Below are 26463 nucleotides of genomic sequence, written 5' to 3' on the forward strand. Positions count from 1 at the left end.
AGAGAGATCTGGTCAAGGAGATAACTGACTCTCTTGCTGAGACCATATCAGAGGAGGACTTGAAGGAGGTTTCTCCCAAGTGGTTAGTCTTCCCTCCCTTGCAAATTCCTCTATGAGGTTGATTTCGCACATGGCAAAAGGCACATCACGAGCAACTGATGTAGGCATAGCTATGGGGTGAAAGGCTTGGATGTGGCTTTGTGACTTCGTGAAGCTCTTCAAGGCATCATTCATTAATGTCTCCTTTGATGGTTCCTCTTTGTTTGGACCATCACTGAAAGATCATAATCTACAGTGAGCAAGAAGGGAAGACCTTGTCTGCCTTGGGGTTCAAGTTCTCAGAGGGACTTCTCAAGGAATCAGCGAGGAGGGAAGAAAACCTGGTTCAGAAAGTCTCAAGGATCTTTCCAGGACCCACCTAGGGACAACTCCTACAGAGGCAGAGAAGGAGGCTTTAATGGCAGATGCTATCCTAGAGGCACAGGGGGTCTGCAATATCAGGGTTTCAGGGAGCCCTTTACCAACAAACCTTATCAGCACTCCAGAAGCACTGCCTGACTATTAGACTCTGGAGGCAGTCGGGGGTCATCTATCCTTGCACCTAGATGCCTGGACAAATATAACGAACACTACCTGGGTGCTAAACATTATATCCAGAGACTATTACATTCCCTTTTCCATTCATAATCCAGGTCCCAGGAGGAAGCTCCCTGACGTACCACCTAGTGAGAGGGAGTACGCTAAAGTCCAAAAACTTCTACAAAAAAGTCTCATCCAAGAGGTCCCAACCGAACAAAGGGGATTTGGAACTTATTCTTACTTCTTTTTAGTGCCAAAGAAAACAAGGAACCTGAGACCTATACTATAGACCTCAGCAATCTGAATCATTTTTTGTCAAGAAGTCAAAGTTCTGAATGGTTATGGTTCAGTCCATTCTGCCATTTCTGCACAATGACAACTGGATATGGTTAGTGGATCTTCAGAATGTATACTATCACATCAAAACAGATAAATGCTCCAGTAAGCACCTGCGCTTTCAGCTGGCAGCCAGTCACTACCAGTTCAGAGCACTGCCCTGTGGACTCACCACAGCCCCCTTGCCAAATGCCTGGCAGTGGTAGCAGCTCACCTGCAGCTAAAAGGATTCCAGGTGTTTCCCTATCTAGACGACTGGCTCCTACCTGCACCAACAAGGCATCGACTGCTTCAGTTCAGAAACTACTTAGTAAAGATCTTCAAACATCTGCGCATCACGATAAATCTGGCAAAGTCAAACTTGATCCCTCTGCAGAACTTCAAATTCATAGGGACACAGTTCAACACAATCTGCTTCCTTACCAAGGCATCGTATAATGTTTCTAAAACAACAGGTCCAGATCTATTAGATATGCCTTCTCCGCCAGCAAAAATAATACTTCAGGTTCTAGGTTCAATGGCAGCTGCAATTGTTCTACAACAGTAAGTTGAAGATATTTTCTATTTGGGCCTCTAAAGAGAATATTGACACTTTCTCAGCTCCTACTTTTTCAAGAAGGAGCCAATTTCTTTGCCATTAAGCTTCAACTGGCTGCCATATCCAATTTTCATGCTGGAAATGGGTCTTCCTCTCATTTTTTTTCCAGGTTATGCAAGGCTTTCTTGAAAGGCGTTTTTCTTCTTCAGCTTGCAATTAAAGACTCTTCTCCTCCTTGGGATCTCATGTTAGTGCTGCAGGGCCTTACCCAAAAGCCCTGTGAACCACCAGACAGCTGTGACATGAAATTTCTGTCCTGGAAAATACTTTTTCTAGTAGTGATTACTTCTGCTAAGAGTATCGGGAGTTTCAAGCCTTGTCAGTGAAACCTCCTTACATCATTTTTCATAAAGACAGAAAAAATCACTAAAAACAAATCCCTCCTTTATGCCTAAGGTAGCCATGGAATCCAAAATAAACCAGTTAATACGGTTATCAGTTTTCTTCCCCAATTTTTCAAACAAAAGAAAATATATTTTGCACCTTCTAGATGTTCACAGACAATTATGTTATTTTCAAAGGACAAAAATGCACAGGAACTCTGATCAGCTATTTGTATCTTTCTCAGCAAACTGTTCAGGTCAGGCAGTTTTTAAGATTACTTTAGCCAAATGGATTACAGATTGTATTTCCTCCATTTATTCACAAAAAGGTATTCCATTGCCCCAACTACTCAAGGGTCATTCCACCAGGGCTATGGCTACATATCTGCCTTTTCTTCCAGGACTTCAATCGATGAGATTTGTGCTGCAGCCACTTGGTCTAAGACTCGCACCTTTGCCTCTCATTATAAATTGGATATTATTTCTAGGAGCAGGGCATCCTTTGGCTCGACCGTGGCACATCCTTCCTTGAGGGCCGTCTAAGAGTTACATAGCTGGGGACTCTGACCCATCAGTGAGGAAGAATGACAGAGACAACATCAGATTTAAAAGTTACATACTTACCATAACTCAGTACACCTGTGTTGTCCATTTTCATTCTTCCTCATGTCCCTCCCAGCCAAACCCCGGCCTTGTGCCTTTGAGAAGTTTGTGGAGGAAATTCAGAACCCTTAACTTCTGGGTTTGAGCCTCGATTCCTATTTTCTGTGCTATTTCTATAACGTATTGAACTACAGAGCAGCAAACTCGATCTAGGGAGTTAGAGAAGTTGTGATGTATTATGGAAAGAGGGAGGAGCGTGAGACTTGGAGCCAAAGTCTGAAAAAAGCAGCCAAGTCAGATCCGAGGTCAGATCCAAGACCCATCAGTGAGGAAGAATGAAAATGGACAACACAGATACTGATTTATGGTAAGTACATAACTTTTAACTTTCTTGACTACTGCCCTTGTTCCACTTGTGGATGATAAAGGTGTCCACAATATTGAGCACCAAATGCTTAATATATGTTACCAGTAAAAAAACTAATATTCCACTTTTGGATTAAATTGAAGCCCTTTATAATGAACCAGAAATCTGCTTAATGTACAGTATATCCCCAAAAAAGTGAAAGTGATGAAACATGAAAAAAAAAGATTACATTAAACAATAAAAAAGCTCATATACTTCAACAAACAACATGTCTTACCACTGAAAAGTAAAAATCCCATAAAAAATTCTCTCTCTCCAATCTGTTGTTTTTAATAAAAAGATATCTTGGACAACATTAAACTCTAAGTTCAAACTGGGCTCCAAACATGAAAGCCTGGCTTTCAGAAATGAGGTCCACTTTTTCTGAAGTGTTCGCATCCCTCCTCGATCACCCTGTATACAGATAAAAAAAAAGGCATTTGAAACGCAGCTCATGTAAGTTGCTAACACAATTCTATTAATGCATTTTTACTTTCAGTGCTGCAGTCTTCAACTAAACATGTGAAAGAGACTTCGAGCTTGACATCTCCCACCACTTCTACAAACAGACATGTAATCTAGTTATCTGACTAGTCATTTGGAGTCACCACTTTTTGCTGGTAAAATAGAACTAAAAATCAAATGAATGTGAAGCTGTTTCTACTTCAACAGCTAGTTAGAAAGAAATAAAAAATAAAAATTAAAACGATAACAGTATTTTCAACTTTTGGATTATAAACCACGCAGAATACTTATACATTATTAAATGTTAAAATAGCACTCTAGATTTAACAAACAATGCAGACTGCCTTAATGTGACATCAGTTGTGGACAGTGAACTCCATCGATGAAGTGCACAAGCAGCTGTACATATAGGAATATATATTTATGCATAATACAAGCATTAAATCTTTCAAAAGATGAATATTTTTGTTTAGTTTTGGAAACCAGACTTAGCTGTGTAGGGACAGAGAAGGACCATGAACAGTGTAAAGGGATGTAGGTTATCAAATATTTGACATATGGCATGCTATAAAAGCCATACGGACATAGAAAAAATAGCTGCTAAGCAGACAGGGAGTTGTAAAATGGGGGCAATATTTCCTTAGGATATGGATCCATGGGATGAGAAAGGAATGGTTTAGCATAATCAATATAAAAATGAAGAGTTTGACAGTACCTTGTGGAATACGAATGGAATTACAAACCCAGTGAAACGAGAAAGGCTACAGACCTTTCTCAAAAGGCTGAATAAACATATTTTAGCATTAAAAGAGGCACACCTAAGAAGTGATAAGCACGACAAACTGGTTGGATTTGGTTATACACTGGTGGTTACATCTTCCTATAATAGTGTAAGGAAGTGTAAGGAGAACTACCATACAGGTAAGTAGGAGGATAAGGTTCAAAATTCAAAAAGGGCTTTCTGACAAGAAATGATGCTAAGTTGGTGTGAACAGGGTTATGAGGGAATGGTACACTTACAATAGTAACACTATATGATGCCTAGATCAAAATATTAAGTTTACTATACATGCCTAAACAGAGATACTGACTTTTCATACGAGAATCTTTACACCTTTTGGTGAATGGAATGTGGTTAAAAGAAGGAAAGATGTACAAAGGGGCCAAGGGTCAATTATGGCATGTACAAACGTTTTTAATGCAACACCTTAAATTGACAAGCGTAAAAATGTCAGGCCATCAAGAGATAATTTGGTTACAGACCAGAGATAGATGTTTTACTCACCAAATTATTACACTTGGTCAAGGCTGGAGAGTGGTTACATTCTGTTCAAGCATGAGGGGCTTTTGGAAGAAGTGAGAATGGGTCTAGGAGTATTTTTGGATCATGCAGTGGTACAGTTAGACATGAAAGCTACATTGGAGGGGGAATAATCTCCGACAACTGCAAATACTGTTTGCAATGTTTAACCTGCCAGTTTCATGAGAATGTTCATTTACCATGCCAGTGTGGAGATATATATATATATATATATGAATAAGCAAAATATGGCAAGACATTCATTTGATAGATATATATATATATATATATATATATATATACATATGAATAAGCAAAATATGGCAAGACATTCATTTGAACTAATCTGCCAAAAAATAAAAATACTACAAAAGCAAGAAAAAATTTAACACGCAAAACATCTGGGGTTTAACAGATAAGAAACTGAAATTTAAAACAGATTTGGCGATACATTTATTTTGGGAGCTCCCACAGAGTGCTGGTAGTATTAGTGGTACTAGAAAGGCTCACCCAGACTCTGCTACACTTTGCTGTGAAGGAAAGGTTAAGTTTGCTTTTTATTTGTTGTATTTTGTATTACTTTATTGCCTTTTTATATTTTGAATAGTGTGATTTGTTTTCTTTACCTTGTATTTTACTTGTATTCTGCTTTTAACTGCATATTAAAACTTCAAAAGAGACCACAGCTCTGTCTCTTGTGAGTCGGGCAGAAAATTTTTTCCCACTCTCCCACCCGCTTACTGTCATGTTCTTAAATACCACTGTCTTTCTAGTTGCTTGCCTCATGTTAATTTGACCATATATCTCATTTCCTCTCTGCTTTCACTGGCTTGTGTGAGTAAGCACAAAATTATCATGTTGTGAAATCACTCCCTTCAACTATTTAAATTTATTGGCCATCCTACTGTATCCCATAGTACCAGTATACAAAAGTGACCACCCCATTTCAATCTATCTTGCTGTTTTAAAAATAGTGACTGTCCAATAAAACTTAACTTTTTAGGCAGGTAAAACTTAAGTTACCTACTTTCACATCCAACTTATATAGTGCACAGTGCAGTGTTTAGGATAAACCATTTTTTTCATCTTACCTTTAAGCATCCCTGTGACTAGCACTTGCTCTAATACCTGCTGGAAAGCACTAGGAAGCCTTAAACTGATAGAAGCACTCAACTCTCCTTGTTAATAAGGAGAAATTAACTGTAGGCACTAAACAGTCTATAACTGCAAAGTACCTTGCTAAGGCAAGGAAAAACAGCACCTGTGCTTTACAAAAAAACCCACCAAACCAGGCATGTCCAATGGTCAGCTTCCGGTGATTTCTCCTGTCCACCTGGTGAATCTGGGCATACTGGGGCAATGCAGCAATTGCCTCATGTACACAGACAACCCTCTCCTCCTACCCATCAAACACTACAACCTGTGAGAGATGCACTTACATAGCCAAACTGGAAGCAAAGCTCTCTCCACCCAAGATTGTGCTAGACAGTCAAGAGGAGTAGGTTAGCACCCACACACACTTCAAGCATCACATAGCCCTTCTAAACCCACACCACCAACACCCACACATAGCAAATCCACATATGCGGAGGCCCTTCACTGTAACCTGCCCAAGCAACAAGGACCTCCAAAGCTGAAACGCAAACAAACACCAATCACAACCAAAATGTCACATAGCTCACACCACCAGTGTGCTACCTAGCAACAGTCCCTAAGGCAAGACAACGTACCTAACACTTTAGTCATAGGTGACTTTATAGTCAGGCACACTGATGTCCCACTCACCAAGCTGAACAAGAAGAAAATTACAGCCAGCTGCCTATCAGGTGCCAGAATCCGCCACATAACGCATGCACTCAAGTCACTCCACAACAAGTACAAATATGACTCTGTCATTGTCCATGTTGGAATGAATGACTTGAGACATACCTCCCTGAACTACATGAAAGAGACATGGAAGAGCTCTCGGATCATGTGGCCCAGGCAGGTATGACCCTAGCCCTGAGTAGCATCCTGTCTTCGCCCAGAATGATATCGCAATATAAGGACAAAATGATTGACTTCAACAACTGGCCAAGCTTCTGATGTCATTCAAAGGGAATCCAGTATCTGTCTGCCTGGGACGACATGATCGACAGACCGCGATGCTTTGCCAGAGATGGTCTGCACCTGTAACCCCTGGGATTCAGGTTACTGGCTAAGGCTCTTGCCACCCCTATAGTGCCTTTTTTAGGCAAAGTTCAAAGGACAAAACCACCACTGTAACAGGTACAAGTATGCAAATTCTGAAGGTAATGCTACTCAATACTAGAAGTCTAAACCTCAAAACGCACTCTCTCTCAAGGCACTCCTAAAAATGGAGAACATCGATATCTGTGCAGTAACTGAGACCTGGTTCAAGGCACTAGAGAGCACCTCTGCAATACCAGGCTACAACTCTTACCACACTTTTTGGCCACCAAACCAGGAACGAAACACTAAAGGTGGAGGAGTGTCCATATTCACCAAAGATATTTACACCACCAGGCTAGTTGCCCAACACAATGCGTCTGAAATTCTCCAGGTACAACTAACACTAGATAAGACTGCAATCCAAACTGCAGCTTGCTACAGATCCCCCACCATGCCCCAAGATTCTCACTCCACCTTTCTAAACATATTGGAAAATATTAAGATACAGCCAAACACCCTAATACTGTGTGATTTCAACTACCCTGCCATTAACTGGGAAAACTATTCGTGTACTAACCTTTGCACAACGGTTCTTGGAATTCATAAATTCCAATGCCCTGGATCAACTAATCCATAGTCCCACCAGGGGCTCCAATATCCTAGACCTGGTCATTATCAACATGGGAAATCGATGCTCCACACCTATGGTCACCCCCTCGTTGGTCAGGTCTGACTATAAGCTAATCACCCTTAAAATCCACATCTCACCCCCACCCCCCAGTAAGGAAACCTCCATAAAAAACTTCTCCAAAGCCAACTTCATGCTACTCAAGTCAGAAGTGACAAACTTCATAACACCCATGCAGACGGGAACTGAAAGTTTGACTGCTGAATCCTACACTAAGGCAATGTACGAGCACATCCACGCGTGCATGAATCATGCCATCCCAAATAGAACCAAGATGTTCTCCTCCAAAAAAGGGAAGCCAATCTGGTGGTCCCTTGCCGTAAACAAACTTTACAACAAAAGGAAGAAACTGCTGCAAAAAAGAGGAAAATCCCAGGATCAAACTGATAAAAACAACTCAGGTTACCAACTCCAAAAAAACCTCGCTTACAGCTCCCAAACACAGTAAATAACCGTGAACGAATATAAAAGTTGTTGATTTATTAAGCGTTCTTTTTAAAATCCACTTTTCGTCGAGTACACCTTACTCAACTTCATCAGATGCAAGTTTGTGGATATAAGAGTCTTTGAAGGGTGTTCGCTTGTTTGTTTAAATCAATCGGTGGCAGTTTTGAAAATGTAAATGCACATAAACAGTTCACTGCAATGATGAAGTATAACTACAGGTCTGACTTGTTGATCGCATTATCCAAGTACAGTCTGTTCATCATTGCAGTGAACTGTTTATGTACATTTACATCTTCAAAACTGCCACCGCTTGATTTAAACAAACAGGCGAACACCCTTCAAAGACTCATATCCACAAACTTGCATCTGATGAAGTTGAGTAAGGTGTACTCGACGACAAGTGGATTTTAAAAAGAACGCTTAATAAATCAACAACTTTTATATTCGTTCACGGTTATTTACTGTGTTTGGGAGCTGCAAGTGAGGTTTTTTGAAAATCCCAGGATGCAAAAAACTCCCTTACCAGCCTCAGTAAGAAGATGAGATCCCTCATAAAATCCTACAAAGCTAGTTACGAAAATAAAATTGCCAAAGATTCCAAAGATAACCACAAGACATTCTATAACTATGTCAAGAATCTAAATGGCAATGCTCAGATCTGCTCTGAGCTACAACAGAATGGCATTAAATTTACTGATCCCAAGGATATTGCCAATATCCTGCCAACTTCACCCCCCCCTAAATGGCCCATCTCAATACCGGAAGATTGCCAAATTCTGGTAACGGCCACACAGGTAAACGCACTCCCCAAAGCTAAGAATACAGCATGCATGGGACCAGATGATATCCTGGGCTGTGTACTACATGAACTACAAAATGAACTGGCACCTCACCTAAGTGTCATGTTTAATCATAGCCTCACCTCAGGCTTTGTGTCCACTGAGTGGCGCACAGCTACAGTTATCCCACTCCACAAGGGGGGATCCACCTTGGATCCCAGGAACTACCGCCCCATCAGTCTGACGAGCCTGATCTGCAAGGCCATTGAACGTATTATCATGGAACTTATAAACAAAAGACATTGGCAACCTTCAAACACTGGACCCCGCCCAGTTTGGGTTCGTGAAGGGCCGATCTTGTCTCCTGAACCTGACTGACATCTTCAAATCAGTCTCCCGAGCCGTGGACGAAGGTAAGGTTGTCCTCAAGGCCTTTGACACCATTCTCCACTCTGGAATCATAGATAGACTTACTAAGCTGGGCATTAATCCCTACTTAGGTTCATAGGTTCATACTAGGCTATCTGCCCTGGGGCAATTATAATCCTAGCCCGATTCTGTATTGCTTACGCCACCCCTTGATTTGAGTATACTGTGCCCTTTTTAAGGTTTAGTTTACTGTGCCTCTGTCTAATAGTGACACGGGAGTAATCCCTGGGACAAACCTACGATCCCCCATCCACCTATCGAGATTCTTCTTGAAGAGATTCAGTGAGGTGCTCTGCCTCACATGAACTGGAATCCTATTCCAGAGCGAAGGCAGCCTCTGGGTTATGAACCTGTCCCTCCAGCAAGTTCTATTTATTTCTGTGCTGAGGTTCAAGTTCCTCGAACGTGTGGCTCTAAGGGATTTAGATTTACTGAGGTGGAGCATGTCCATTAATTCTGGATTTGACATAGCTTTGTATGTCAGGCATAGATCGCCTCGAAGTAGGCGGTATGCAGCTGAGTAGAGCTGGAGTTTTTTTAACCGAGCAGCATATGGCATCTGTTTGAGACCCTTGATCCTCTTGGTGAGATACTTTTGGGGTCTTTCTAATTGCTGCAGGTGTCGGGTAAGGTACATCCCAAAAGGGGCATTGTATTCTATGATGCGCCTGATGAGGGATGAATAAAGGGGCACAATTACCTCTCTTGATCTAGATGTGAAACCCTTCGTGATGAGGTGGGCTATGTAGAAGGTCTTTCTAACCACTTTGGCAATGTGGTTTTCAAAGGAGAGATTGCTATCAATTTGGGTCCCCAGGTCCCTAATAACTTTCTCTGTACTTAATGGGTTTCCGTCTATGTGGTAATTTGTGGGCACATTGTTTTTGCCAAAGGGTATGACTATACATTTTTTGGCATTTAGCTTTAAACCATGGTGCTGGCACCAGTTATCTGTCTCTGAGACCTTTTTGAAGGATGTTTGTGTCAGCTGGACAGTTGATTATGGCACCCAGTTTGCAGTCGTCTGCGAACTTGGTGAGCCATAGTCCTCCCACGTTTGCCTGTACCTCGGAAAAGTATATACCGAACAAGAGTGGTCCCAGGACAGAACCCTGTGGGATGCCACTTGTGACCGGTTTCGAGTCTGACATGGCTCCAGCAACTCTCACTCTGTGGGTTCTGTCTTTGAGCCAGTTTGTGACCCATCTTGTGACATAGGGGTTTATATTTAAGCTGGATAGCTTATCTATGATGCCAGAGTGGGGTATTGTGTCAAATGCCTTTGCAAGGTCCAGATAGGCTGTGTGGACTACCTTCCCTTCATCTATGGCTTTGGTGACTGTTTCGAAGAAGTCAACCAGGTTCAAAAGGCAGGATCTGCCCTTGACAAAGCCGAACTGGGTAGGATCTAGTGTCTGTAGGTCCCCAATGTCTTTGTTTATGAGCTCCATGATGATCCTCTCCATAGCCTTGCAGACTAAGCTAGTCAGGCTTATGGGGTGATAGTTTCCAGGGTCCATAGAGGCTCCACCTTTGTGAAGTGGGACCACTGTTGCTGTACGCCATTCTGTGGGTACATATCCTGTAGTGAGGCTGAGATTGTATAGCTGTTTTATTTGAGGGATTAGTTCCTCTTGGAGTTCATGTAGGACGCAACCTGGGACGCCATCTAGTCCCATAGAAGCAGTGTTTTTTGCTTTGGAGAGGGCAGCCTTCACCTGAGCATCAGAGATGTTTGGGAGGCAGCCCTCTGCCGGGATAGATACTTGCTCTTTTGGGGGGGAGGGGGTGGAGAAGTTTGCACTGTACCTGTCTGCCAGTATATTGGTGATGTCTGTGGGTTCAGTGTATTTTCTGTCATTTAGAATCAACTCAGAACAAGTCTGGGAGTTGCATCCCAGGTTTCTAACATAACTGAAAAAAGCCTTATGATTGTCTTTGGTGTCCTGTGCAATTTTTCTCTCGAAGCTGCCCTTGGAGGATTTTATGAGGGATCGTAATTTTTTGCTAGTACTGATCAGAGATGCCTTCCCTATTAGGGATTTTGTTCTATCATGTAGTAGCTTCCTCCTTTTGTTGTACAGTTTATTTATGGCAGGGGTTCACCAGACTGGATGCCTGCCTTTGGATGCTTGGGTCTTGGTTTTGTTTAGGATAGCATGATCCATGCATTCCTAGAGATGTCCGTAGAATGCGTTTATATAGGATTCTGCAGTTTGGGCCGTAGCTTCCACTGGCCCTGGGGCCTTGAAGGATTCCACTTCGGTTTTGAGAAGTGAGAAGTTCGCTTTTGAGAAGTTTTTCACTGTGGTTTTCTGGGCTGGGGGTGGGGTCGGGATGTGGACATCCAGTGAAATTAATTTATGGTCTGATCTTGCCAATGAGGGATATACTTCTGGTGTGGAGCATACAGTCCCCATGTTGGTAATGATCAGATCTAGTATGTTGTCCCCTCTTGTGGAAGTGGTGACTAGTTGTTCCATAGCATTTGAGTTTATAATTTCCAGGAACCTTTGGGCTAAGGTGCTGGGGCTTGAGTAGTGCTCCCAGTCAATGTTTGGGTAGTTGAAGTCACCCAATATAATGGTGTTCGGAGAGATCTTCATGTTCTCCAATGTTTTCAGGAAAGCTGAGTGGGATTCCTGACTTTGAGAGGGTGGTCTGTAGGATGCTATAAACTGAAAAGCAGTCTTGCCCACTGTTAGTTGCACGTGGATGGCCTCCGATACTTCGTGCAATGCCACTAACCTGGAGGTGTGGATATCCTTGATAAATATGGAAACTTCCCCTCCTTTTGTGTTTCGGTCCGGGTTTTGGGGCCGAAAAGCATGATATGATGTATAGCCTGGTAGTGCTGGGGTGCTCTCTGGAGCCTTGAACCAGGTTTCTGTCACTGCACAGATATCGATGTTCTCCATACTGAGGAGAGCTTCAAGTGCGTGCATCTTGAGGTTAAGACTTCTGGCATTTAGCAGCATTACCCTTAGTTTCTTGTTCCTTGTGCTGTCTATGGGGGTGGGTTTGACTTTTGAGCCTTGCCTAAAAAAGGCACTATGGGGGTGGCAAGAGCCTTTGTCAATATCCGAAAGCCCAGTGGTGACAGGTGCAAGCCGTCCCTAGCAAAGCAACGTGGCTTGTTGAGCATGTCATCCCAGGCTGACAGACACTGGATCCCCTTTGAATGACACCAAAATTTTAGCCAACTGTTAAAAACGATCATTTTGTCTGTGTACTGTGGCATCTTTCTAGGTGAGGGTAAGATGCTGCTCAAGGTCAGGGTTATACCAGCCTGGGCTACATGATCAGAGAGCTCCTCTATATCTCTTTTCATGTAGTCCAGGGAGGTACGTCTCAGGTCATTCACACCAGCATGTACAATGACTGAGTCATATTTGTATTTGCTTTGGAGTGACCTGAGTGCTTGCGTTATGTGGCGGATCCTAGCACCAGACAGGCAGCTCACCGTGACCTTCTCTTTATTCAGCCTGGTGAGCAGGACGTCAGTGTGTCTGACAATAGAGTCACCTATTACAAGAGTATCAGGTGTGTTATTCAGCCTTAAGGGCTGTGGCTGCTTGGCACACTGACTTTGTGGGCTATGTGTTGTGCGTGTTTTGTTTTGAGGTAGCGTTTGCTTGGATGTCTGCTTTGGAGGTCTCTGTTGCTTAGGTAGATTTTTATTTAGAGCCTCCAAGTATGTTTTTGTGTATTTATGTGTTTGGTTCGCTGATGTGGTGGGACTATGTGATACTGGAATTGTGTTGTGTGAGGTTACCTTCTCCTCCTGACTGGTTACACCAGTTTTGAGATGAGAGAGCTCAGCCTCCAGTCTGGCTAAATAGTTGCATCTCTCACATATATTTGAACCTGTTTGGAGGAGGAGAGGGTTGTCAGTGTACATGAGACAGTTGTAACATTGCCTCAAAATTCCCAGATTCACCAGCTGGACTGGAGAGGAAACCATTGACTGACCTTTGGACATGCTAGAATGATATAGGGAAACTGAATTTAAGACGGACCAATAGAGGACAGGGTAATCATAGAGAGTATAAGAGTAAGTAGTGCTTATGGTTTAATAGTGCTAACTTGTAGGATTACTTAATTGGACCAGTGAAGGGCCTTAGAATGAGAATATGGTGTTTAAATTGACAGATAGAGCAGTTCTAAGGGAAAAAGTGAAGAGCAGACTTTGTGGAGCCAGGAATAGTTTAAACCCAATTAGGCGGTGCTGCCCGCTGTTGCGCTATGCACAAAAATGTGCAAAACCGCGCAAAAGAGGGTTTTAAGAGAGGAAGATAAAGGAGTTTTGGGATTGACCCAAAATGACCAATAAAACTACAGTTTCAAGTCAGCAACCACTCCCACTGGGGCAGGCAGGCTGCTCAATGTTTTTCACTGCCACTGATCAACAGAGAGACTTCCCTTTAGCCCAAACAAAAAATGGCCTCACAGAAACTTACAAACAGTTCAAGAACAGCAAGCCTGTAACTGAACTTTTTTAAATCTCAGAAAAGTGGGAAAAAAGCAAGATTTTTTTGTTTTTTTGTGTTTTTCAGAGATAGCAGAGGTTCACAAGTATCAACAAGTTATAACAGTGCAGTAAATGACCCCACACAAGAGTGCTAGGCCAAAGACAGATAAAATGCAAGTTTTGAGAAAAAAACGATTTTAAAAATAAGTGCAAACAGGAAATTCAGTAAGCTCTAAATACAGTTACTAATGCAGAAATCAAGTTTAACAAGCCAGAAAATGCTCAAAATAGGCGGCTATGCAGAAACACTTAGCAAATAAACAGAGGAAAAATACTTAAAATCTCAAAAGTGGCTCCTTTCTTCTCTCAGCGTTTTCTCCTCTTGGTGGGTGCTTCACCAACAGCCAACAAGCCTGAAAAAACACCAAAACCACGAGGCAATCAGGTTTTAAGAGAGGAAGATGAAGGAGTTTTGGAATTGACCCAAAATGGCCAATAAAACTACAGTTTCAAGTCAGTAACCACTCCCACAGGGGCAGGCAGGCTGCTCAATGTTTTTCACTGCCACTGATCAACAGAGAGACTTCCCTTTAGCCCAAGCAAAAAATGGCCTCACAGAAACTTACAAACAGTTCAAGAACAGCAAGCCTGTAACTGAACTTTTTTAAATCTCAGAAAAGTGGGAAAAAAGCAAGATTTTTTTTGTTTTTTTTTTGCTTTTTTACTTCACTCGATGGGTTGCCAACTGGCTTACTGACAGAACCTACACTGTAAAAGTAGCCAACTCCAAATCCAGCTCCAGACGAGTGACAAGTGGAGTACCTCAGGGTTCAGTCCTGGGACCGCTCTTGTTTGGCATCTACTTCTCTGAAGTACAGGCCAACACTAAGGGACTCTGGCTAACAAAGTTTGCAGATGACTGCAAACTGAGAGCCATTATTGAATCCCCAAATGTTGCGGATAATCTACAAAAGGGCCTTAGAGAAACAGATGCTTGGTGCCACAGCCATGGGGTCAAGCTCAATGCCAAGAAATGTATAGTTATCCCCTTTGGGAAAAAACATGTACCCATAAATTACCACATAGATGGCAGTACACTTAACACCGAAAGTGTGATAAGAGACTTAGGGACACAGGTGGACAGTGGTCTCACCTTCGATAATCACATCGCCGCAACAGTCAGGAAATCCTTCTATGTGGCACACCTCATCACTAAGGGCTTTTCATCCAGAAAAAAGGAGGTCATTGTCCCACTGTACTCATCCCTCATTAGACCCATTATACAATACAACACCCTATGTACCTCTCAAGACATCTGCAACAACTGTAAAGGCCGCAGAAGTACCTCACTAAAAGAATCACAGGCCTAAAGCAGATGCCCTACGCTGACCACCTTAAAAAAACTCCAGCTATACTCTGTCGCATTATCGTCTACTCAGAGGCGATCACTGCTTAACATACAAGGCCATGTCAAACCAAGAGCTGTTGGACATGCTACACTTAAAGAAATCCCAATCCCTCAGAGCCACACGGTCTGGGGATCTACACTTTGTCATCACAATAAACAAAACATGCTGGAGGGATAGGTTCCTATCCCAGAGACTCCTCAGACTCTGGAATAGACTGCCCATACATGTCAAGCAGAGTACCTCTTTGGCCCTCTTCAAAAGGAACCTTGACGATTGGATGGGGGAAAGGGAATTCACCTTGGGGATCACGTCAGTTGCCCTGCTAGACAGGGGTCCAGGGAAGTAAATAGTGTGGATAGAAATAGCCAGGGAATTGTTATGGCTAGGCTTGTAGAGACCCTAGGGCCAATAGCCTAGTACCAGCCAATGAACTAAGGAGGGTTTGCCCCTGTCCTGCTCAGCTTGTCTGCCACACAGTTTTGCTGTGATGGAATGTAGGATGCCTGTAGAATGAGGCTGTACAATGAAGCCATATCTCAAGCTAACGTGGCTAGTTTGCAAAGGGACTATGACCTAGTTACTCCTTGCTTGCTGATGTACCACATAACAGTGGAATTGTCTGCAACAACTTGAAGAGGTCTTGGGGACCAAAGATGATTCAGAGAGTTGAGTGACTTGATCAGGGTAAGCATCTCTTTTATATTTACCTGCTTGCATCTGTCCTTGATGTCCCATACACCTTGCACTTTTATTCTTCCTGAAACTGCTCCCCAAGCAATGTCCACGGTTTCTATGGTGACTGACTTCTTTAAAACTGGGAGGGAAAAGGGAAGACCTGGATTTGGGGATCTATTTTGTTTCCACCAAGTGATTTCTTTTCTTACAAACCACATCACTGAGATATGAGTAGACAAGGGGTGTTGGTGCTGGGACCAAAAAGACTTTAGATACCACTTTATCTTTCTCATGTGGAGTCTTGCCAGGAATATCATGAGAATCACAGAAACCATGAGACCTAAATCCTGAGGTATTCCCTAACAGTGACCAACGTACGAGTAGAAAACCATAGAAACAGATCTAGATATACATTTATTTCCTAAGGAACAAAAGTTCTTTGAACTGTGCTTATTGACATCTCAGAAACACAATATGTGAGGAGGAGTCAAGAAGGACTTTTAAATGTTCTCTTGGAATCCCAATTACTGTAAGAGATCTCTCACTCAAGAAAGAGATTTCTAACACTGAAAAAGATGCTCCAAATGTAAGCATGTCGTCTAACTATAGAAAAATGTGGATACCCTGTAGCCTGCAATGAGATAAAACTTAAGCTGGACAATTTGTGAACACTGTTGGTGCAGTGGACAGTCCAAAGGGTAAGGCAGCGCATTGATAATGTGTTCCAAAAATACAAAACTTTAAAAAACGCCTGAAGTATGAATAAATATGAATATGATAAGCATCTTTTAAATGCACTGTTACCAGAAAACTTGAAAGAAGAAGAGGTAACAGGTTGTGAAGTGACATCATTTTGAAATTGGGCACTATCACAAACAAGTTTAGGAAAGAAAGATCCCGAACCAGTCCCTAAGCATTTTCTTTCTTTCTTTGGTAATAACATCCTAGAATTAAAAAAAAAAAACATCCTGGAATAAAACCCATTTCCCTCCTGGGAAGAGGGAACTGGTTCTAATACTCCCTGGGACAACATGTGATGAAGGACTGGTAGAAACAAGACAGTCTTGTCTGGAAGATGAGGAATTACCCCTGGAAAGTAGGGATTTCCTCATTTGTCAAACTGTTGCCAAAGGAAAAAAATGGAGAGACAGACTTTCTGGAAGTAAAAAAGAGGCTACCAGGGTGTGGGTGGGGAAAAAGTATCTTAAATGGTCATTCTGACTTATTTGGGTTGTTTTTGGTTTTAGGAGTTTCCAGAATTCTTCTTAGAACCGCCTTGCTACTTCTTAAACTTCTGTTTTCCTGTACTTTGTTGATACTGTTTATTTTGTTTCTTACTGAAATTGGATGAGAAATTAGATAATCTCTTGGAAATTTAAAAAAGGAGGACTGTATCATCTTCAAGATTCCCTGTATTAGCTTATCCCTTTCGTCACACTTTTGTTCACCTCTGCAGCAGAAGGGTCAAAAACATAACCTCTAAGGGAGAATTTAAAATCTAATTTTTAACATAATCTGGGAGGTTCTGAGAATGCAAATCTCAAAACAGTACCACTTGCCATAACCCTTGAAGTATCAGCGATGTGAGGTATTGCCAGCTATGCCAAGAAAAGTAGGGGAGTGGATGCGTAACATATGTCAATATAGCTAGATGGAGTTTTGTAAAGAATTATATGTCATTTGTATATCAAACTGATTTATACACGTGCTTCTGTTGAAAATGTATTTGTAAAGCTGCTTGTGTTAAAAAATGTATCAATAGTCGGTCCTGGTAGAAAAAAGAAATACACCTGTATGTCAGAGTGTATTATAACTGTTGAAATTAATATTGTAACCAAGGACACTGGAAGAGAAGAGGTCAACCTCAGTCCAACTAACTTTGAAAAGTAGCCTGAAATTAAATTACCTGACTGCATCTTCTAGTTCTGATTGCAGTCAGAGATAAAATGTCAATAAAAACAAGAACTAGAAATCCTGCTGTATTGTCTTTTGCAGTGAACTAATTGCTACCCTGGAAGGGTGGAAGTGTTGAAATGGTTTTATGGCTTCCAGATGCTATAACACATCTTAGCAAAGTTCCATCTGTGTGTATGGTAACACATGTGGAAGATTCTGGTTCAGTTTCTAGTACAGGGGGTAGTACTTGAACCAGAAGTCAGATGACCAGATGTATGTGATGTCATTCTGTAATCCAGCACAAAAATTATGTTTGAATACTAGATGAGGCTGGAGTCTCAGGTAGTCTGTTTTTGTAACTTGACATAGAAGGTTCACTCACCTACTTCATCTTGTCTCACTTTAGTAAGTAATCAGGGAATAGTAATGCATTAGATCAGTCAAGAAAATACAGTGAGATCAGTTAAGTACTGTTTTTCTGCATCTGTGTGAATCTGTTCATCTGTGTTATTTTTAATATTTCCTATTATTGAAACTTTGTTTATTGTAAATATATATTTAGTATTTTCATGTTCTTTTATTATTATTATTATTATTATTATTATTATTATTAAATATATTTAAACCTTTCATTGTGGCTGGTCTTTTAGAGAATGTTTTCACCTTTGAGAGTACTTGTATCTATTTGGTGACATGTAGCCATGCTCCTGGAAGCCTTACTGTATTGGTCAACCACTACCATTTGTATTATTATTAATTTTGCTCAGTATAATTGGGTACCCTTGTAAGAGCCTTAGAGTGGCTGGCTTTGGTGTGTCTGCTGGCAGTAGCTACATTATTGTCTGGACAGAGGGGCATAGCTAGTAAATCTGTGCTAACCTTTCCCAGGTATGTGTGTGTGTCTATGAAAATCTAATCTCAAAGTTTGTGTGTTCAGCTACTTGGAGCAGGGACACAGTGTTGGAGGACTTGGCTTGGACAATCCACTGAGGACTCAAGTCTACAGCTGTGCCAGTGGGAAGTCTTACTGGGGGCCTGGAGAGACATAGGGAAACCTAGACCCCGGACTGAGTGTGTTCCCTGTGTGCCCTTAAGGGAAATTGTTCTTAATGCAGAAAGCTGCATCTGGAAATACTGTGTGTATCTATTTTTGTTCTAAATGAATGTCCTCACTGGTGTCAGTGGTGAGGATTCAGGCTCATTGATTACTGGCCCAGATAGGGGATGTCACAGTACACACAATGCATTAGTAGTAACTTGAACAACAGAAAAAAATTAATTATTTAAAGCAGATTTTTCCTTGTAAGAAACTGCAGACCAAACATTCCTCATACTTCAACAATTAGCCAGGACAAACCTTAACAAAAGAGCCTGACAATGCAAAATTCTGAAAAACACAAGTTGTAGAAGCATGCACTGCTTCCCTCATACCTATCAATAACCTTCCCATCCTTATCAGGAACAGTAGGATTGGAATTAAGTATTTATCAGCAGAAAAATTAACTAAAGATGCAGCTGCTGGATCAGGTTTGGAAAGACTGTATAAAGTCTTAAAAGGATTGAGGAACTTTATACATCCCATTTGACTTTTTAGGGGAAACAGGCTGACAAGACAGGAAAACTGCAGACAGGCACACATCCTCCAAATCTGACAGAACTGGATGAAAGGGTACAGGTTCTGGAAATCATTCTGTAACAGACCATAGTATTTTTCTTATGGACTGAGAAAACTCTCTCACTGAAAACAATGGCATATTCCAGAACTAATGTCAGAGAATGAGAATCACCCACAAAGAAAATCAGAAACTGAGCTCTCCCCTGAATCTGAAATATGAGGAGAAAACCCAGTATATGTCTCCTTCATCATCCTGTCCAGATGCAAAATCGTAAAAGTATTCAGGAAAGGAGGTATCCCTCTTTCTTTTACCAGAAACTACTTTACAAGAAGGACTAATAGCCTGAATTAAACTGTGAAGCAGACCCGGTAAACTATTTCAGTCCAAGGAAATTTGAGGAGCACATAAATGTTTAGTTTTCTGTTTCATTTTGACATGAAAAATCGGACCAACAGTGTTATTAATGGCAGCAGCAGGGATAGGCATAACATTCTGACACAACAAGGAAGTCTTCCCTGTTTCTTCTCTCAAGACCAACAAGAGTGGCTCTCCCTTACCCACTGGGGGGAACCCAACAACTGCAGAGGATGTGGGTAACCCCTGGTCCATAAGAGGCTGTAGGTTCCACATCAGGGGTATTCCAGGTCAAAGATGAGTGGTCTAAGATACAAGAAATGGCCACAGCAGAGTCAAGCACCTGTGGCTGCTATGCTAGCCTGTGATGGTAGAGGCTGTTTGCTTACTTTTTTTTTTGTGGTGGGAAGAACGGACCAAGGGACAAACAGATTGTCCCATGGTTAAGCTGAAAATGGTGCCTCTTTTAGGTTCATAGGTTTATAGGTTTATACTAGGCTATCTGCCCGAGGGCATTTACAAGCCTAGCCCATCGTTTTGTGGCTTACGCCACCCCTTTAGTATGGGGAACTATACCCATTATTTTGCTGTGCCTCTGTCGAGCAGTGACACTGAGGTAATCCCTGGGGTATATCTGCGATCTCCCATCCATTGGTCAAGATTTCTCTTGAACAAGGCCAGCGAGGTGCTCTGCCTCACATGTACCGGGATTTTGTTCCACAGCATAGGGAGTCTTTGGGTAATGAATCTATCCCTCCAGCACGTCCTATTAATAGCCGTGTCGAGGTTTAAGTCTCCCGCCCTTGTGGCTCTGATGGATCTAGATTTTTGAGGTGAAGCATATTCATCAAATCTGGGTTTGACATGGCCTTGTATGTTAGGCAAAGGTCACCTCTGAGCAAGCGGTGCGACTGAATAGAGCTGGAGTTCTTTCAGTCGGGCAGCATAGGACAGATTTTTGAGACCCTTTATCCTTTTGGTGAGGAACTTTTGTGGCCTCTCCAGCTGCTGCAGGTGTCGGGTCAGATACATCCCAAATGGGGCATTGTACTCAATCATTGGTCTGATGAGTGATGAGTAAAGGGAGACTATGACCTCCCTTGATCTAGATGAGAATCCCTTCATGATAAGGTGGGCAATGTAGAAAGTCTTCCTAACTACTTTAGCTACATGGGTGTCGAATGACAGACTACTATCAACCTGGGTCCCCAGGTCCCTGATAACTTCTTCTGTGCTCAGTGGATTGCCACCTATTTGGTAGCTAGGGGTAACCTTGTTTTTCCCAAAGGGTATGACTATGCATTTTTGGCATTTAACTTCAGGCCGTGGCTCTGGCACCAGTTATCCGTTTCTGTGAGACCCTTCTGAAGGATATCTGTGTCAGATGTGTTTTCTACTATGGCGCCCAGTTTGCAGTCATCTGCAAACTTTGTCAGCCATAACCCTCCTGTGTTTGCTTGTACTGGAAAAGTAGATGCCAAACAAGAGTGGGCCCAGGACTGAGCCCTGTGGGACACCACTTGTGACAGGTTTTGAGTCTGACATGGCGCCAGCAACTCTGACCCTGTGGGTTCTGTCACTCAGCCAGTTTGCAACCCATCTTGTGATGTATGGGTTAACATTTAAGCTGATGAGTTTTTCAATGATACCCGAGTGGGGTATTGTATCGAAGGCCTTAGCCAGATCGAGGTAGGCTGTATGGACTGCCTTTCCTCGTCAATGGCTTTGGTGACTGTTTCAAGAAGTCAACCAAGTTTAAAAGGCATGATCTGCCTTTGACAAAGCCAAACTGGGTTGGATCCAAAGTCTGCAAATTCCCTATGTCTTTATTTATGAGGTCCATTATGATCCTCTCCATGGCTTTGCAGATAAGGCTTGTCAGGCTAATGGGCAGGTAATCTCCAGGGTCGGTGGAGGCACCGCCTTTGTGAAGTGGGACCACAGTTGCAGTGCGCCACTCCTGGGTACGTATCCAGAGGTAAGACTTTGATTAAACAGCTGTCCTAGCTGTGGGTTTAATTCCTCATTGAGTTCGTGGAGCACACAGCCGGGGACACCATCAGGTCCCATGGATGCTGTGTTTTTGCTTTGGAGAGAGCAGTTCTCACTTGGGCGCTGGAGATGTTTGGGGGCTGCAATCGTTTGGTATAGATATCTCTCCTTTTGGGAGAAGTTTGCACTGAACCTGTCAGCCAGTATGTTGGCAATGTCTGTAGGATCAGTAATCTTCACATCATTTTGAACTAGTTCTGAGCATATCTGGGAGTTTCCTCCTAGGTGTCTAACATAGCTAAAGAAGGCCTTATGATTGTCTTTTGAGTCTTTAGCTATTTTTCTCTCGAAATTTGCTTTGGATGATTTTATGAGAGCTCTTAGTTTTTACTTATAGTGATCAAGGGTGTCTTACCTTTTAAGGATTTTGCTGTATCTTGTAGTAGCTTCCTCCTTTTATTGTAGAGTTTGTTTATGGCTGGGGTCCACCAGACTGGACGCTTGCCTTTGGTACTAAGAGTCTTTGTTTTGTTTGGGATTGCCTTATCCATGCAGTCCTGCAGGTGCTGGTAGAAGGCGTCTGTAAGTGATTCAGCGGCTTGAGTACTGTTTTCCACCAGCTCGGGGCCTTAAAGGAGACCACACTAGTCTTTAGAAGTGTGAAGTCGGCTTTGAGAAGTTCTTTACTGTGGTCTTTTTATTTCAGGTGGGGTGGGATGAGGACCTCCAGCGAGATTAGTTTGTGATCTGATCTCACCAGTGAGGGGTATACTTCGGTGTTGAACATTGTGCTCCCATGTTCGTGATGATGAGATCAAGTATGTTATCTCCTCTTGTGGGGATGGTGACTAGTTGTTCCATGGCATTTGAGTTTATGAATTCCAGGAACTTTTGGGCTAGGGTGTTTGGGCTTGAGTAGTGTTCCCAGTCTATATTAGGGTAATTGAAGTCACCTAGTATGATGGTGTTTGGTGATACATTTATCCCTCTAGTGTTTTCAGGAAGGCCATGTGAGGTTCCTGAGTTTGTGAGGGTGGCCTGTAACATGCTACAATTTGCAGAGCAGTCTTGCCTATGGTTAATTGCACCTGGATGGTCTCCGATGCATCGTGCGTTGCCACCAGTCTTGAGGTGTGGGTGTCCTTAATGAATATGGATACCCCCCCTCCTTTCTTGGTATTGTCCGGATTTTGGGGCGGAACGCATGATATGAGGTAAAACCTGATAGCTGGGGTGCTCTCAGGAGCCTTGAACCAGGTTTCTGTCACAGCACAGACATCGATGTTCTCCATACTGAGAAGGGCCTCGAGTGCGTGCATTTTGAGATTGAGACTTCTGGCATTGAGCAGCATTACCCTTAGTTTTTTTCCTTTTTTGTGTTCTAGGGTGGTAGGTTTAGAATTTGAGCCTTGCCTAAAAAGGCACTATGGGGTGGCAAGAGCCTTTGCCAATATCCGGAATCCCAGGGTGACAGGTGCAAGCCGTCCCTTGAAGCAGCGTGGCTTGTCCAGCATGTCATCCCAGGCAGACAGATACTGGATCCCCTTTGAATGACACCAGTGTTTAAGCCAATTGTTAAAGCTGATCATCTTATCTCTGTATTGTGGCATCACTCTTGGTGAAGGTAGGATACTGCTCAAGGTCAGGGTCATACCTGCCTGGGCTACATAGTCAGAGAGCTCCTCAATGTCTCTTTTCATGTAGTCCAAGGAGGTACGTCTCAGGTCGTTTACACCAGCGTGGACAATGACTGAGTCATATTTGTACTTGCTGTTGAGAGACCTGAGTGCTTGCGTTATGTGGCGGATTCTAGCGCCCGACAGGCAGCTTACTGTGACCTTCTCCTTACTCAGTCTGGTGAGCAAGACATCAGTGTGTCTGACTATGGAGTCACCAATGACTAGTGTGTCTGGCATTGTGTTTGGCCTTAAGGGCTGTGACTGTTTGACACTCTGACTGTGAGGTCTATGTGTTGCAGGTGTTGTGTTCTGAGGTGGTGGTTGTTTGGGTGTCTGCTTTGGTGGCCTCTGCTGTTTTGGTAGATTTTTGATCAGAGCCTCCGAGTATGTCTTTGTGTGTTTATGTGTATGATTTGAGGTTGTAATGGTGCTATATGAGACTGGGTCTATAGTGTGTGTGGTAACCTTCTCCTCCTGACTGGTCTTGCCAGTCCTGTGTTGAGAGAGCTCAGCCTCCAGTTTGGCCGTATAGTTGCATCTCGCATGTATTTGTGTTTTGTGGGAGGAGGAGAGGGTTGTCTGTGTACATGAGGCAATTGTAACATTGCCTCAGTATTCCCAGGTTCACCAGCTGAGCAGGAGAGGACACTAGCAACTGATCCCTCGACATGCTAGAAGGATAGACAAAAAACTTTAAAAAAGATTCAGTGGGACGTGGGTGACCGAGAAATGGGGGTTACCTTTTGGGGTACTATCTATGACAAGAGTGCCGTATCAAGGTAATAAGTACTGTAGGAGCAAGTGCTAGGTTTAACAGATAGAGAATAGTCTACTTGGAGTCAAGTGGAGATGATCCTTTTAGTTATAGGATAAGCTGATTAGATCAGTAGTATAGTTCGAGGAAGGTAGTTTTAAGGGAAAATTTGAAGAGTGGACTTTAGGTAGCCCGAATAGTTTAAACCTGCCTATCCGCGCTGCCCTAGTGTGCAACAGTGGCAGATCCGCTCTAAATCGCGCTAACGCGTTTACCGCGTTTTATACCAGGGGGCTGGAAAAAGCTAGAAACTGGCCCAAAACGACCAATAAACTACTAGTTACTGGCTGAAACCTCACAAAACTGGACAAAAGGCAGCTCAATGCTTCCCACTCCCACTGGTAAGCAAGGTAACTTCCTCTCCCACAAATAAGGCAAGGAAACAGTACACAGGAACTACAACCAAAGCCCAGGAATCAGCAACTCTGAAACTGGACTAAACTAGTAAAGCAGGAAAAACAAGAGATATTTTTTTCTTTTTTTTTTTTTCTTTTTTTTTTCACAGAACAGGCAGAAACAGGTACAGCAAACACTTATAAATGCTATGAATCAGCTACTACAGCTTACACAGAAGAATTTGCTACAAATACAGTCAAATAGTAACAAACAAGGATTCCAAGTGCAATATTAAGTTAAATGCAGTAAAAACAGCTTCAGTGTAACAGAAAGGCAGGCGAAATACAGTCGCTAGGTATTCAGATGTGGAAAGCAACAAAAATTATACTTAGTATCAAGAAAAGTCGCTTATTCAGCTCAGAAGGGCAGAGTCCAGCCTCTCCTCCCACAAGAGTGCAGACCGCAATCCTTCCTAACGTAAAAGGTTTGGTAAAAGCAAAAAGTCTTTGAAGTTATTTTTTCACAGAAAACACAATAAAAAAACTTTAAAACACTACCAGCCTCACAAAGTAAAACAAACACAGTTTTTCAAAAGAAAATATAGATTTCAGTTACTTTTAAACTGACAAGAAAAAAAGCGAGATCCCTTTTAAAAGTATAGTACAGTCTCATGACAGTCTGTTAAAACACAAACTCTTATCTTTAAAGACTAACTTTCTTGAGGAGGAAAGTATCAATAGTAAACAAAATGCAAGTTTTTTCCCCCCAAATTACCTCTCAACCTCTTAGAGCAAAAAATCTGGACAAAGCCTAAAACGATGGGGGGACAACTAGGGACAGATTATAAATATTGCTCGTACAAACTTAGAAAGATGATAGAATAGATTTTGCATTAACATGAATTTTCTGAAGGATGTGGAGCCTTAAACTCAAATATTTGTCACTATTTAATGACTTCAATCCTCAGCTATTTGCCCGAAAGGTACAGATTTTAGGAGGAACACCAAATATATGAAGCAAAAATCTGGACATTTTGCAAAAAATCTGTACAGTTGAGAGGTATAATTTAATCTGACCAGCAAAGGAAAACCACAAGCCAACAATTGATCATTGAAAGCCTTACAGAAGCATACTCTTCGGTGTCAGTAAAGCTCGGAAAGGCTTGGTGCCCAAAACTTTTCTTTTAGTCAGCTCAGCTTAAGCTGCCTGACAGTTTGGGTGAGTGGAAGATGCCCTGAAGCTTTGTAAGCTTTCCGGCTGTTATATTCTTGGCAGGATATAATCCATATATAGGTAAGGCCACTGCAGCAATGATCAATATGATGAACATCATAGCTATCTGCCAGGAGCTCAAAGAAAAATATCTGGGTATATGGATTTATAAAAATATTAAATATTTTGGAGTCTACGTGAAATCAATCAGAATAGCTCGAGGCCAGGTACCTATCCCATGATACTCTATGTCCTACCTCAGATCTAGTTTGCTGAAGCCAGCATAAACAGGTATAACCAAATAAATACTCCAACCGGAGTAAGTCGTCCCAGAACAAGACCACCAGACCCCAAGTCTACTCGTTCTTCGAGACCCTGGAGGGGGAAGGTGGGTGGGAATGCAAGAATGAAGGCGAGATGAACTCACATGGAACATTATGGTAAGTACATAACCTCTTTATGCAAAGTTGCTCAACCTCGCCATTCATTCTTACACATTGGTAGCATCCCAAGCACCCTAATCCTGGGTGGCTCAAGGGAGTATAGTCCTGAGGACAGTGGAACCAAAGGAAGCCCTGTCTACTTTGTAATGAATGATAAAGGTATGCAGCTTAGTCCAAGTGGTTGCTGCACATATAGTGTCCAAAAGGCAGTCGAGCTGCATAAGCAGAAGACGTAGAAACAGCCCTAGTGGAATGCACCTTCACACCATGCTCTAATATTTGGTTTGCTGAAGAGTATATAAATTTAATGCAGTCAGTTAACCATTTGGAAAGAGTAACTTTAGGGACTGGTAAATCCTTTCTTATCAGCGTGAGATACAAAGAGTTGGTCAGACTTTCTGTATTCCTTTGTCCTTTCCAAATAGAATCTCAATTGTCTGT

At 42.3% G+C, this 26463-nt stretch overlaps 1 protein-coding gene across 5 annotated transcripts in view; it reads right to left on the reverse strand.

Annotated features, from left to right (window-relative positions):
- Window positions 1-26463, reverse strand: part of LOC122787298 (semaphorin-4D-like) — a 2116148-nt gene that overhangs the window by 1000346 nt on the left and 1089339 nt on the right. For all 5 annotated transcript variants that reach the window (XM_044053927.1, XM_044053928.1, XM_044053925.1 and 2 more), the window contains one exon: window positions 3084-3259. In XM_044053927.1, coding sequence (XP_043909862.1) covers window positions 3084-3259 — 176 coding nt within the window. The remainder of the gene's footprint in view (window positions 1-3083; window positions 3260-26463) is intronic.

The sequence above is a fragment of the Protopterus annectens genome, chromosome 13.part0, assembly GCF_019279795.1.
Source record: "Protopterus annectens isolate FY-2018-M chromosome 13.part0, PAN1.0, whole genome shotgun sequence".
In the NCBI taxonomy this organism is placed as follows: domain Eukaryota; kingdom Metazoa; phylum Chordata; order Ceratodontiformes; family Protopteridae; genus Protopterus; species Protopterus annectens.